Below are 15,455 nucleotides of genomic sequence, written 5' to 3' on the forward strand. Positions count from 1 at the left end.
TCAATGGTGGGGAGGGCTTTACCCGTGATGGACTGGGCCGTATCCACACTTTCTGTAGGATTTTCCATTCAAGTGCATTTGTATTTTCGTACTAGGCCATCAGTATACTCTCCAACACACTTATAGAAGTTTGTCAAAGTTTTAGATATTATACTGAATCTTTACAGACTTCTAAGGACATAGAGGTGCTGTTGTGCTTTTTACATAATTACTGGGCCCAGGACAGGTCCTCTGAAGTGATAAACTGAGGAATTTAAAGTTGCTGACCCTCTCCACTTCTCATCCCCCAATGAGGACTGGCTCATGGACCTCTGGTTTCCTCCTCCTGTTGTTAATAATCAGCTCCTTGGTCTTGCTGATGTTAAGTAAGAGGTTGTTGTTGTGGCAACACTCAGCCAGATTTTCAGTCTCTCTCCTATATGCTGATTTGTCACCACCTTTGGTTTGGCCAGTGACAGTAGTGTCATCAGCAAACTTAAATATGACATTGGAGCTGTGCTTAGCCACACAGTCATAAGTGTAAATCGAGTAGAGCTGGGGACTAAGTACACAGATTTGTGGTGCACCTGTGCTAGGTAATAAGTAAAACTATTCATGGTTTTACTGAGTCCTTGAATCAACAGACCAATATGCATCTCACCTCCTTCATTTAAATGCCTTCAGAAAGTTTAAAAGCACCCTTGTGTATTATTACTGATGCTCCAAGGACCAGTATGGTAGCATTAAGTACTATTTTTCTTTAAGAGCTTATTGTTCAGATTGACCTTGGAAAACTCTCTAGAACTCCTGCCCAGTAAGCTGGCCAATTCCCTAATTTTGATGCAGTTATCTGAGCAGTGTTCTGATCAAATGTAAATGAAGCATTTGAAATGTAGTGGTGCATGCCTCACCCCCACCCCCCTTCCTCCTCACCTGGTTTCACTCATCACTTGCCAGCATGTACTCCTTCCCCTACCCCCACTTTCTTATTCTGGCTTTCCCCCTTCCTTTCCAGTCCTGATGAAGGGTCTCAGCCCAAAATGTCAACTGTTTATTCCCCTCCATAGATACTGCCTGACTGGCTGCGTTCCTCCAGTCTTTTGTGTTTGTTGCTCAGGATTTCCAGCATCTGTAGAATCTTTTATGTCAGATTGATGATATTGTGGGCCTTTAGTCCTGTTTCTTCCTGGCAGTTCAAATCCTATTTCAGTTTCTCCCACTGTCAGTTACCTTAGTTTTGATCCAGTCTTGACTCCAAGAAGTCTAGAATATAGGACCAGGTGTAGGACATCTGTCCCCTCACCACCTCCATCATTTAATATTATCATGGCTGTTCTTTGCAAACCTCAACTCCTCTCCTGTGACAGTTCTCCAAAATCACCATTTCCTGATCTTCAAATATTTCTCTATCTCCTTCTTACTCTTGCATAACTGTATGTGGTGAGTGACATGAAAGTGTTTCACAGTGGCTCCCATGAGCTAGTGTAGTAGCTATTGTGAGTTGGTGTGCTGCCAATAGTGTTGAAATCAGTGATCATTTTAAAGGTATATTTGTCATCCAGAACTGAGAATGTCCTGTTTTCTTCCAGTGATATCATATGCTTTAAATTTAAATATAATCTTAAGTATAAGGCAAGTAGTGTTCAACGTAGAAAATGTCGCTGACTGGAACATCAGTGTCATGGGTCTGGTTGGCGTGAATTCACCACCAGCGCACTCAGCCAGGCTTAGTTGTATATATCATTCTTTCCATTGGGAAATGTGGCTCATTTCATCCAGTTAATTAGTTGTTTGAAAGTGAGATGTCTGAGGTTCCTCACCAGATTTTTATTTGCCTGTCATTAATTTTTTTGATCAAGAGTTGGGTGGTCAGCAGTTGAAATTCCTTCCCCCCTCCAGTGGTAATCTCGTTGAAGATTTCAAAGATACTTAAGATGTTAACAATTGAGAAAAGAAATGAGGCACAAATTAAAAACTAGGATATGAAAAATAGAAAAAGTTAGGTGGAATGTTTTCACCCAAATGATAGTCGACTTACAGAATAAATTACCAAAGAGTTGACAACATAAATGGACTCAAGATAATCTGTGTTTTCCTGAAGAGAAACAGATGGAGAGATACGGTTAGACATCAGATAAATACGGGTTTGAGATCTCTGAAAAGCGTACAGTCTTATTTTGCTGGCTTTCTGTAGTTATTAAAATTCTGTTCTTTCGACATACAAACAAATGCAATTTCTAGCAGGAGTGATTGGATTGAAGTCAGCAGCAGTAAGTAAGATTTTACTTCTCCCTACCCATCTATCCCCCTGTAACCTCAGGGGTTTGGTGGCCACCACTCCTATCATTCTCCAATAATCAAGCTCTGTACAACAGGGCTAAATTGGGATTAAATTTAGTTGCTTGTTAGGATTTTAGCATTTTGAAGCAACTCCTGCCTCTCTTTTCCTACCTTAATTTACCTAAAAAAAAATAGGCTTAAGAAGATCTCCTCTTCCTTTATACTTGTACAAATTTGGGCACTTAACTTGAGTACTTAAATGTGCAGAATTGGAGCTCAGAACCTGCTAATAAAAAAACTTTAACAGATTCCATTATATTGTCCAGTTGACTAAAAGTCTTTGAATTGGCTTTTGTTTTCATGCACATATGAAAGCTGTTTTTTTTTCATTCAGGAAAGGTTAAAGCTTTCCTGTGAGAAAAGTTATAAAAGAGGCTTTTTAAATACATTTTTTTTGCATTTGTTTTGGAGTGTTAGAATTCATTTTAGAATATTTATAAACTAGATTTTGGAAACAAGCATGCTTCGCAGAATTCTCGCTTTTAAAAATAGATCTCTTTAAAAGATTCTAACCCCCCTCCCCCATGCCTGAATTTCTGCTAGAAGTTCTCACTTAGCAAAACTCCGTGATAAAGTTCAACCCTTTGGATCATAAAAGGAAGGGAGTTTTGAATTTATCATGGGATATTTATTACTATTCCGTCCCACTTCCTTGAAAATTCAGATGTGTGAGGTGTTAGTGTTAGCAGGGAAGGGTGGTGGTTCTGTTGCAAGGTTAATACAAAGGTAGTGTAGTAATGATTTATCTCCGCATAACATCCTGTCACTTTCCGGGGTAGATCATTCACGATAGAAAATCAAATGGCAATAAAAATACTTGTGTTTCTCAACTGGTCACTTGTGTGTTGAATCCGGCAATGACAGAAACTTGTGTGGGAGGTTTTTTCAAGTGAGAAAGTTGTTGCACTGGGGCAGTTCCACTCTCTCAACTTCAGAAGTCCTGTGGTTTGCGTAATCATCACAACTGGAGTCTTTCTTGGTTGCAGTGGATAACCATGACTTCTTCTGCACCTTGTCATGCCCGTTGCTCTCCATGAAGAATTGCAGAACCACCTTCCTGGCCGTGGGATCTCACAGTTGATCCCATCCACCCAGTCTTACGGAGCTGACTTCACATGCTGGGACATGCATGGCCCTATCTCACTGGGGTATGAAGCTCGACAGCTACCCTCACCTGGTTTAGCCCTCTTGTCAAAGCAGTGTACTGGGGTGTGGCTGCTGTTGCATCCAAACAACTATTTGGAACTGCAGGTGAGAGCTGAGTGTTTGGTGGGGACCAAAGGTGAGTGAACTGCCCCAGAATGGACATGACAAGCCCCTTCTCTAAGAGTACTACCCCAGGCACCCCATCTAGCTCATTTGAATCATTCTCACTACAATGATGCTGCTTGACTTTGATCCAGCAGTCTCTGTTCTTGTTAAAAATAAATCAATGCTGGAATGTTGCTGTTTTAAATGGCAGAGTCAATTTTGCAATGCATTTGGACTCTCAATGATTGGAAGCATCTTAATCTATTATAGTTCTTATGCTCCCACAGTCAAATCATTGTTTTGTGGCAGCTTCTGCAAGTATTTAGACTATATGATAATGAGCTGAAATCACACCTGACATGTGCTGATTGGAGTCTTTTCTACTTTATCTTCCTTTTTATTTGAAGTTACGCTCAGGCACTGAACTTGAACAAGATATGATGAATGATTGCCAAACTATTCAAGCTCTTCAACCAGCAACTTCTCCGTGCAGTGTAACAAACAACACAATTGGAAGAACTTTGGTGGTCAATTATGAGCTATATCCAGGTATAGTTTAAATATTTAAAATAAAATTGTTGCATTCACATAAATTATTCTCATACTAGATTGTAGCATCCATCACAGCTGTTTTGTCTAAAATGAGAAACCTTCTATTACATCCTTGTCTGTTGGAACTCATGGCTTGATACTTTTAGCTTCCCAAAACTCTCCTTTATTTCAACAATAACATCAACATCTATTCCATTACTTCCCTCTATGCAAACATGCCTTTTCCTGACTTTGTCTTTTACTCTTGCTCTTGTCTGGTGACTTTACTTATTCTGTTTGTGTATATAGAATTTCATTTACTTTTGTGTGCAGATACGGGAGTTACATGATAGTTACAAAAGAAGACAAGACACAGACCAGGAAAGTATGAGTAGTGAAAGCTGGCACTTTGAAATAGGTTGTATACCGAAGGGAGGCAAACATGTGATTGGAATGCTGGGCTGGGAATTGGGAAGAAATGGTTGGGCACACTATTGTAAGAGTAGAAGTAAGACATTTCACAGTTTGAGAAAGGCTAGTCAATATATTTTATGAGCTGGTCCAGAAAAAGTTTAGTCACTAGAGTTTATCATCTAAGTTGTTAGGGAACTCCTGTTGCAGATTATATGAACTTGGAGACGTGAAGGTAGAAAAGATAAAAAAAAAAGAAAATAAGATTCTGCTTTATAAAATTTAACTCTGTGTAAGAAAAATAAGAAGACATCTACATATTTGTGGAAGGAAGAGCAAGTGGCAAAATAAGACCATGATGTTGATTAACACATAGCTGTATTGTGTTTCCATCATTGCTGATAATCGAATAATATAACTGGACCCAGAACACACGTACATTTACAACTCAATCACACTTTATTTGTGCACAAGAAGAAGAACATGGCCCTTGTTACCACACTGAGCAGAGAAATGCCATTTTATACATAATTGGCTTAGCAATTATGGATATTGACTATTTGGCTATGTGTGTTTGAATTCCTTTCTTGCAAGAGCAAGGCAATTGATAAGGTACCCCATGCAAGACTTATTGAGAAAGTAAGGAGGCATGGGATCCTAGGGGACATTGCTTTGCAGATCCAGAATTGGCTTGCCCACAGAAGATAAAGAGTGGTTGTAGATGGGTCATGTGCTGCAGGGAGGCTGGTGACCAGGGATCTGTTCTGGGACCCCTACCCTTTGTGATTTTTATAAATGACCTGGATGAGGAAGTGGAGGAATGGGTAAGTAAATTTGCTGATGACACAAAGGTTGGGGGTTTTGTGGATAGTGTGGAGGGCTGTCAGAGGTTACAACGGGACATTGATAGGATGCAAAACTGGGCTGAGAAGTGGCAGATGGAGTTCAACCCAGATAAGTGTGAGGTGGTTCATTTTGGTAGGTCAAATATGATGGCAGAATATAGCATTAATGGTAAGACTCTTGGCAGTGTGGAGGATCAGAGGGATCTTGAGGTCCGAGTCCATAGGACGCTCAAAGCTGCTGCACAGGTTGACTCTGTGGTTAAGAAGGCATATGGTGCATTGGCCTTAATCAATCGTGGAATTGAGTTTAGAGCCAAATGTTGCAGCTATATAGGACCCTGGTCAGACCCCACTTGGAGTACTGTGCTCAGTTCTGGTCGCCTCACCACAGGAAGGACGTGGAAACCATAGAAAGAGTGCAGAGAAGATTTACAAGGATGTTGCCTGGATTGGGGAGCATGCCTTATGAGAATAAGCTGAGTGAACTCGGCCTTTTCTCCTTGGAGCGATGGAGGATGAGAAGTGACCTGATAGAAGTGTACATGACAATGAGAGGCATTGATCGTGTGGATAGTCAGAGGCTTTTCCTCAGGGCTGAAATGGCTAGCACAAGAGGCCATAGTTTTAAGGTGCGTGGAAGCAGGTATAGAGGAGATGTCAGGGGTAAGTTTTTTACGCAGAGAGTGGTAAGTGCGTGGAATGGGCTACCGGTGGTGGCAGTGGAGGCGGAAACGATAGGGTCTTTTAGGAGACTCCTGGATGGCTACATGGAGCTTAGAAAAATACAGGGCTATGGGTAAAGCCTAGGTAGTTCTAAGGTAGGGTCATGTTTGGCACAGCTTTGTGGGCTGAAGGGCCTGTATTGTGCTGTATGTTTTCTATGCTTCTAATCATCATTTGCAGTACAAGTGTTAAAAGTTATTCGGAACCACAAGCTGACAATCAATAATACTTTGAAGTCAGTAAAACAATTGTCCCTAAGTTAGTGTGTGTGTGCCTTGTGTTTTGCTTATCTCATCTTCATACCCCTGGTGTGCATTGGGAAGCTATGCTCTTTCAAAGACCTTTCTTGTCATGGCTGTCTGCACTCTGTTTAAAATCTATCCTTGCCCAGAGATTATGTTAATCCTTGCCTTACTGCAACTTTCATAATTCTGCCTTACTGCAATTTCCATAATTCTTCAAGATTGTGATCATCAGGATCTGTGATTACCTCAGGATTGAGAATGATGTGCTTCCACTCCAATTTTGTGGTTTCTCGGAACACTCTTGAGGCCATTGTGAAAACAGCAGACACTTCTGCAGATGGGGCATGGTACCTGAGAGGTTGGGCAGATGGGTAGTCCTGTGTGATGGTGCACTCTTTCTGATGTTTGTGGATGGATTTGAGGTTCTCCTTACCAACCCATATTTTCAATTTCAAGGAGTCAGGGGTCATACCTTCCTGGGAATCAGTCAAGATATTGCATTTTCTAAAGAAGGTGTACTGCAACTTATTTTATGTAAAAGGATCACATTTTTCACTTTGCTTAGTTTTCTATCCCCACAACAGATCTTGGAATACAGTATTTGTTTCCAGAGTCTGGTGTCAAATATGCAAATGACGTGACCCTCCCAATAGAGTTGACTGAGTTTAATTAGGGTCTCTGTGCTGTTGCTGTTGCTTGGTTGGCATGGACTAGTTGAGCTGAAGGGTTGTATCTGTGCTACGTGCTACATTGTTCTGTAACTTGCTATTTGCCTGAGACCAGACGCTGAGACAATGGTTCACTTGTCCTTCCAGGGAACTCAGATAATTGTTGATATCTTCAAGTGCCTTGCAGTGCCTGTGGTAGGTAGTCTAGGCCTCAGAAGGAAGAAACCAAGCAATGTTGTTCAAGAGTGTAAGGTTTATGCCATGTCTGACATCGCAGTCGTCAAACATACCTTTCATCATTTGACCAAGGGCTATGCTGGTGCATTTTAAAGTGATGGTGAATTTTATTACTGATGACATCCTTTGTCAAGAAATAGCTCCAAATTCATGGAAAGTGGTCTACCTGTTCCATATCTCCTAATGAATGTTTATTGATGGAGCGCAGTGTTGTGGAATGGGGACAGATTGGTAGAAAGCCATTGTTTTGTGGATGTAGAGAGTTAGGTTCATTTCCTCATGTATTTTAGTGAGAAGTCGTTGTTGGCTTTGAACCCTGCCTCTGTGTGCATGCAAGCACAAGTGCCCTTTGCATATGACAGCTTTACAATTGAAGTTGTAGTGATTGCAGTGGCCATAGATTGAACAGTTTTCCATTAAATCTAAAGATTAGCTGAGATCAGAGTTTGTCAGAGATTAAATGCTACATTGCAATGAAAAACACAGATGAAAGCCTGCTTCCTTACACTTAATAGAAACTGAAGGATTGATAATGTGAATTTTAAATATTTTGAAGTTTATTGGGAAAACTTATTCATATCTCCACACTACAATTAATGTGACTTCCACTTGGTGCCAGGATGTCTCTGATCCAGTTTTTAGACCTTGCTTTCTAAACTTGGCAGATATTATGGCGATAATCACAGGCATTAAGTTAGCCAACTTTTTCACAATTGGGGCCAACAGTGAGCTATTATATTCTTGATTGATGATGCAAGTGTATTACTGTGATGTTAAATACTTGCACATACAGAAATCTTCCCAGAGTTGAGAAACACAGTCAAAAAATATTAACAAGAGTTTCAACACTTACTAGCAGATGTTATCGTCTGTTGAGAATACCTTTGTTCAAATTCCTGTTGTCTATTGATAAAAGTATCTGATTTTAAGCAAGCCTATTTTAGAGGAGATGATATTCATGTCAAATCTCCCTGCTAATGGTGAAGTTCACAAAAACAACTCCTTTGATTGCAAACAAGAGAAAATCTGTAGATGCTGGAAATCCAAGCAACACACACAAAATGCTGGAGGAACTCAGCAGGGCAGGCAGCATCTATGGAAAAAAGTACAGTCGACATTTCGGGTCGAGGGATCCTCTGTACTTTGTTCCTTTGATTGTAAGTGAGTTGTGATCTTAGAACCACTTTAAAGCCAGGAAGGAAGCTGCTATAAACTGATATATCAAATATTTTTCCTAGGATCATGTTTTCCATAGGTCAGGGTCTGGATTAGATGACAGGTGGTTTTGGAGTTGTGGCCTTTACTGAAGTCATTGAAAATGTATTGAAGTGCAACAAAACTTCTTCATTAGTGGCATCCCAGGATGACGGCTGAAGATCTGAAAGAAATGCACGTTTTAAAATTGGATGCATTTATAATATCCAAGCACATCTGCTGTAGCCTTAATTTTGCTAAGGAAAACATTCGGTTTATGAGGGCAAGGGTATTATGATGAGTCAGATTGTACTATCATGAAACCTAAATTTTGTAAATTCTCTGACCAAGCAAAACCTAATTACTTTTTCTTCATTCATGCTTTTTCCAATATGCTGCAAGCTTACCTACAGATTTATGAATGTTTGATTCAATCTATGTATGACAACTTCAAGTATAATAGAAATGTGAGATGCAGATTATGTTCTTCATAATTTAGTTTCAATATTGCCTTCATTTGAGATTAAGATTATACTTAGCTAACATTTGATCCATTTTAAGTCAAGTCTATCTTCGGAAATTAATATGTTTTAATTACATCGCAGGCAATTTTAACTTTCAAGCATAGTTAACGAAATTAACTAGGCAAATTAATTTGTGAAGAAAATAGGGTAGCAGTATTTTTAACTTGATGAGCTGAGACAATTCTTTTACTTGTTCACTTAGGGATGTACAGTTGCTCACCCACAAGGCACAATGGGCCAGCGGCATCTATTTTATCATCTCCACAGCTCACCCGGAGTTCATCCTCTGACTGCCATTCCCTTGAAGGGGACTTACACAGCCCACATGGTCATCTTGCACAGCTGTCTAAAGTGGAAGACTCAAAACTAGGGTAAGATTGACGAGTTTAAGATTTAATAGATCCTAGATATCTACCTCTGGACTGCAATTATGAAAGTGAAAATAAATGAACGGAGTTAATGTGCCTCAGTGATAATTGAGAAGGAAAAGCAGCCTGAACAGCCAGCCACAGAATTCACCACTGGCTTTGATAGCTGCACTATTGGTTGTTAGTCAAGTCAAGCCAAGTCGCTTTTTATTGTCATTTCGACCATAAACTGCTGGTACAGTACACAGTAAAAACGAAACAACATTCTTCCAGGACCTTGGTGCTACATAAAACAACACAAAAACTACACTAGACTACAGACTTACACAGGACTACATAAAGTGCACAAAACAGTACAGGCAGTACAATAAATAATTAACAAGACAATAGGCACAGTAGAGGACAAATTACAATATAATAATAAATGATGTAGATGTCAGTCTAGTCTCTGGGTATTGAGGAGTCTGATGGCTTGGGGGAAGAAACTGTTACATAGTCTAGTCGTAAGAGCCCGAATGCTTTGGTGCCTTTTGCCAGATGGCAGGAGGGAGAAGAGTTTGTATGAGGGGTGCGTGGGGTCCTTCACAATGCTGTCGGCTTTACGGGTGCAGCGTGTAGTGTAAATGTCTGTAGTGGCGGGAAGAGAGATCCCGATGATCTTCTCAGCTGACCTCACTATCCGCTGCAGGGTTTTGCGATCTGAGATGGTGCAATTTCCGAACCAGGCAGTGATGCAGCTGCTCAGGATGCTCTCAATACAACCTCTGTAGAATGTGGTGAGGATGGGGGGTGGGAGATGGACTTCTCTCTGCCTTCGCAGAAGGTAGAGACGCTGCTGGGCTTTCTTTGCTATGGAGCTGGTGTTGAGGGACCAGGTGAGATTCTCCGCCAGGTGAACACCAAGAAATTTGGTGCTGTTAACGATCTCTATGGAGGAGTCGTCGATGTTCAGCAGAGAGTGATCATTCCATGTCCTCCTGAAGTCAACAACCATCTCTTTTGTTTTGTTCACATTCAGAGACAGGTTGTTGGCTCTGCACCAGTCCATTAGCCGCTACACCTCCTCTCTGTATGCTGACTCGTCATTCTTGCTGATGAGACCCACCACGGTTGTGTCATCTGCGAACTTGATGATGTGATTCAAGCTGTGTGTTGCAGCACAGTGTGGGACAGCAGAGTGAACAGCAGTGGACTGAGCACACAGCCCTGGGGGGCCCCCGTGCTCAGTGTGATGGTGTTGGAGATGCTGCTCCCGATCCGGACTGACTGAGGTTTCCCAGTCAGGAAGTCTAGGATCCAGTTGCAGAGGGAGGTGTTCAGCAGTTTCAGCTTTCCAATCAGTCTCTGAGGAATGATTGTTTTGAATGCTGAACTGAAGTCTATGAACAGCATTCAAACGTATGAGTCTTTTTTGTCCAGGTGGGTTAGGGCCAGGTGGAGGGTGATGGCAATGGCATCGTCTGTTGAGCAGTTGGGACGGTACGCGAACTGCAGGGGGTCCAGTGAGGGGGGCAGCAGGGTCCTGATGTGCATTATGACGAGCCTCTCGAAACACTTCATGATGATGGATGTGAGTGCAACAGGACAGTAGTCGTTGAGCAGCTAGGGTAGCAGCAGACATTCAGTACTGTGCAAAAGTCTTAGGCACATATATGTAGCTCGGGTGCCTTAGACTTTTGCACCATTCTTTAGTAATTTTATGTATTGCACTACTTTTGCTGCAAAAAAAACACAAATTTCACGACATATATGAATGATGATAAACCTGATTCTGATATTGTGGACTGAGTGAGTAGGAAAGGGGCAGGGAGAGGGGAATCGGGTTTGGGAAAAGGGGAAGGGAGAGGGGAGGGAGTGGGAAGCACCAGAGATGCATTCTGTCATGATCAATAGACCAATCGTTTGGAATCGTTTCGGGCACCCATGCCACAACCCTCCTCTGGGACTCCTTTTGTTCCACCTGTGCTGTACCATGACTAATAGGTGAAAATAAACATCCAACTTTTACATCCTGATGGCTTTCCAATTACAATAGTTAAAATGTGTGCATCAGCTTTATTGATATGATAAAAGAGGAACAAAGGACATGTCTTCACTGCTTAAATGTGAACATTCCTATCTTCCACTGCATTGCTCTTAACAGAAGTCTGCCGTCACTGGAACCATTCCGGCACATCTTTTCTGCACAATTGATTTACAGTGTTTATTTAGAGATACAGCACAGTGAGAGGCCTTTCTGGCCTACAAACCCATGCTGCCCAATTATACCTATTAAGCAATTAACCTGCTAACCTGTATGCCATTGGAATGTGGGAGGAAAACAGAGCACCTGCAGAAAGCCCATGTGGTCTTGGGGAGAATGTACAAACTCCTTACAGACAGCAGTGGGAATTGAACTGGTCACTGAAGCTGTAATAGCGTAACGCTAATCACTAGACCACTTTGCCTCACCAAAGATGAGCTTTATTTGTCACACGCACATCGAAACATCAAAACATACAGTGAAAAATGTCATTTGCATAAACAACCAACACAGTCTGACCATATGCTGGGAGCAGCTCCCAAGTGTCACCATGCTTCTGGCACAACACAGTGTGCCCACAACTTACTCACCCTCGCCTCTAAGTATTTGGAAAGTTGGGGGATACTGGAGCAGCCTGAGGAAACCCGTGCAGTCACAGGGAGAATGTAGGAGCTCCTTAAAAACAGGAATGGCAATCAAATACTTGCACTTTAATAAAGCATTATGCTAACCACTATGCTCCTGTGCTAACCCAGAAGTACTCAACATCATTGATAAAATACAATTATCAGAATTGTATGTTTTCCCCAATTACTGTCACCACAGTTTTGCTAAATTTGTTCATAGCTTCATCACTTTTCCAGGCAGTACCTCTTTAATATTTTTCTGTGTTAAATTTAATTTGCTTTTCTGATCAGTCTACATCTTCTTGAAGTCCATCATCCTATCTTTAAGTAACACAGCCAAGTTGTTATTATATTATTCATAGATATTGACTGTGTCTTCTGTACACCCTTTATGTATCAGGACAAGCACTTGCCCCAGTACCAACACCAGACAAAAGCACTGTATACCTTAATCTAGTCTGAGAAACAGCAGCTCACTGTGACTTAGCTTTCTGTCCTATCCAATATCTTATCCATGTGTCAATGCTTTATTTAATTCCAGACACTTCAACCTTATTGACATGCTAAATTTTGTGGCAGTTTCTGTGGATGCCTGTGTTTATATCAACCTCATTATCTCGTTCAACCTTTTGCTAGGTCTTCAGACAATTCTTTCAAATAGATAAACAAGTTTGCCTTTTTTAAATTCAAGCTAGCTTCTGTTAATTATTCAGCTGATCTGAGTGATGTTAATTTATTCCTGTATTACTGAAAAATCATCTCTTGTGAATTGATTTGGTTGTAGTTGCTGACTTTATCCTTGCATCTACTTATCAAAAATAATGTAACAGTTCCACAACTCCTGTCCCAATATTTCCACCCTCAACAGTCCTTTCCTCCCCCTCACCCCATCTCTAATCAAATATCAAAAAGACAAATCTTCCCTTTAATTTCACATTTGGAACTGCAGACTTACTTAATTTTAATTATAGGTGCATGGGTGACCCCTGCCTGGTTTTAATTTTATTAGATTTTAATTCATCCAGCTTTACAAACATCTCTTAATTTACTATGATGACAGCAGGAGTTTCTTTTTTAGTTAAAACAAATTTAAAGTGATCATTTAGTACCTCAGTCATGCCCTCCTCCTCCAGGGTATTGATCTTGATCCCTATTTGTCCCCATCCTTAGGAAAGGTATAAGCAAACTCTGCCCGTATTGTTCAGTTCAACAGGTCAAGCAGCATCTGTGGAAAAGTGTAAACGGTCGACGTTTTGGGTTGAGATCTTTCATCAGGACTGGAGAAAAAAAGATGAGTCAGTGTAAGAAGGTGGGGGAGGGGAGGAAGAAGTACAAGGTGGTAGGTGATAGGTGAAAGCGGGAGAGGGGAAGAGGGTGAGGTAAAGAGCTGGGAAGTTGATTGATGAAAGAGATAAAGGGCTGGAGGAGAGAGAATCTGACAGGGGAGGACAGAAGGGCCATGGAAGAAAGAAAAGGGGGAGGAGCAGCAATGGGAGGTGTTGGGCAGTTAAGGAGATAAGGTGAGAGAGGGAAATGGGAATGAGGAATGGTGAAGTTGGGTGGGGGGGGGGACATTACCAGAAGTTCGAGAAATTGAAGTTCATGCCACAGGTTGGAGGCTCCCCAAATGGAACATCAGGTGTTGCTCCTCCAACCTGAATGTGGCCTCATTGCGGCAGTAGACTGACATGTCAGAGTGTGAATGGGAATTGGAATTAAAATGGGCGCTCACTGGGAGATCCCCCATTTTCTGGCAGACGGAATATGGGTGCTCAGTGAAACAGTCACCCAATCATCTTCTCAGCTCTTTACTTCACCCCACCCCTCCTCCTGGTTTCACCTATCACCTACTCCCTTGTATTTCTTCCTCCCCTCCCCCACCTTCTTACTCTGACTTCTGATCCTTTTTTCTCCAGTCCTAGTGAAGGTTTTCAGCCCTAAACATTGATTGTTTACTCTTTTCCATAGATGCTACCTGGCCTGCTGAGTTTCTCCAGCATTTTGTGTATGTTGCTTGGATTTCTAGCATCTGCAGATTTTCTCTTGTTTGCCTTCAAAGAAATTTCTAGTTCTTAATGTTTTCCTAAACTGTTGGAGCACTCAGAATCAAATTTACCTCTTTAATTTGTATTCCAGTCCCTCGTTAATCTTTTTAATTTGAACTGCACTGAACAGAGTTAATATTCTTAATTCACCTGCATCATCTTGTTGCTTTCCTGCATCTTTAGTATTAGAATAAGAACGATTAATGAAATCATGTTCTTGCTCAGATCAAAATTATGGAGCTTTACTCAGAAATCTGCTTGCTTCATTCATAAAGTGCTCAGTCTGTAAGAAGTTCTGCTCATTATTACTTGTTTCTTGGTGCTATGGGAGATGATTAGAGATCAAAATGGCTTCTGCTCATCTGGCAAAATTTTGCTGTGAATCATTCTGTAACACCATTCTTGTAAAAGTGATTGTGCCAATGAGAATAACTCCCCCCCCCCCCACAAATAATCAACATGCAGTGTTCATTTGAAATTATCTCAGCTATTTTAGAGTTCTAGCCTCCAGTTGATGCCATCTTTAAGTCTTGCACAGTTGCCAATACACTCAGCAGCATTGTGGCATCAGCAACATACTGAAAAGTAGCATCAATGTTACATAGGGTGATCAGCAATTGCTTACAGGTTAGTTGCCAAGTGATTTCTTCTAGTTGGTAGTAAGATTGCTCTTAACACAGTTAAGATACAAGCTACAAAAATCCAGGGGAAGCATTGTGGCAGTGACTGAAGGACTTTTTGATGACTTCACGGAATTTGGATTTTGAATTTGTTGCCAGACATGGGTGCCTAAGGGGAAGAAGGAAATGTGAAAATGAAATAAAGGCAGCCCTCAGGCACCTACACCATGCATGAACAACTAATTTGAGTGTAGTGCCAATAACTGAAGTCTAAACTCCCTCCGATTGGCAATCCTTACCTTCCCTTTGTCACTGACATTAAAACATTCTCTTGGCCAAAATGTGAAAATAAATGCAACTATGAAGTTTGAATTTCCAAACCAAATATAGAAGGAAACCATGACAGATGTTAACTAATCTCTCTTGTGTGTTCACATATTCCTTAGGCCTTTGTTTGTCTGGTGTCCCCATAAAGTACATCTCTTGGCAACAGCATACCTGGCAGAAGGCTATTGAGATTATTGGTGGAGACTCCCGTTGCCCTTGGCCAATGATCACGTGCAACTCTAGAACTAGCTGTTTCAAACTGCATTATATTGGCATGAGTTCAGCAATTTGAGCTGGCCTGTATGTGAGCAATGGTAAAAGCAGTAACAGAATAGTGGAGATAAAAGTGTGCATGCAATAATCCATAGAAAGGCCGTCAGGCTCATGCTGCTTGGAACTGCAGACACTTTTCCTGGGTTGATGTTTCAGTAATCCAACAAATTGGATGGTGACACTTTCCACCTCTGGTTTCTACGGCCATGATAACTGTGATCACGC

At 41.2% G+C, this 15,455-nt stretch overlaps 1 protein-coding gene across 1 annotated transcript in view; it reads left to right on the forward strand.

Annotated features, from left to right (window-relative positions):
• The window catches only part of LOC134355154 (zinc finger protein GLIS1), a 380,709-nt gene that overhangs the window by 290,047 nt on the left and 75,207 nt on the right, over positions 1-15,455 (forward strand). The window contains exons 6-7 of the mRNA XM_063064929.1: positions 3,978-4,119; positions 9,151-9,319. Coding sequence (XP_062920999.1) covers positions 3,978-4,119; positions 9,151-9,319 — 311 coding nt within the window. The remainder of the gene's footprint in view (positions 1-3,977; positions 4,120-9,150; positions 9,320-15,455) is intronic.

The sequence above is a fragment of the Mobula hypostoma genome, chromosome 12 (genome assembly GCF_963921235.1).
Source record: "Mobula hypostoma chromosome 12, sMobHyp1.1, whole genome shotgun sequence".
NCBI classification, from domain to species: Eukaryota; Metazoa; Chordata; class Chondrichthyes; order Myliobatiformes; family Myliobatidae; genus Mobula; species Mobula hypostoma.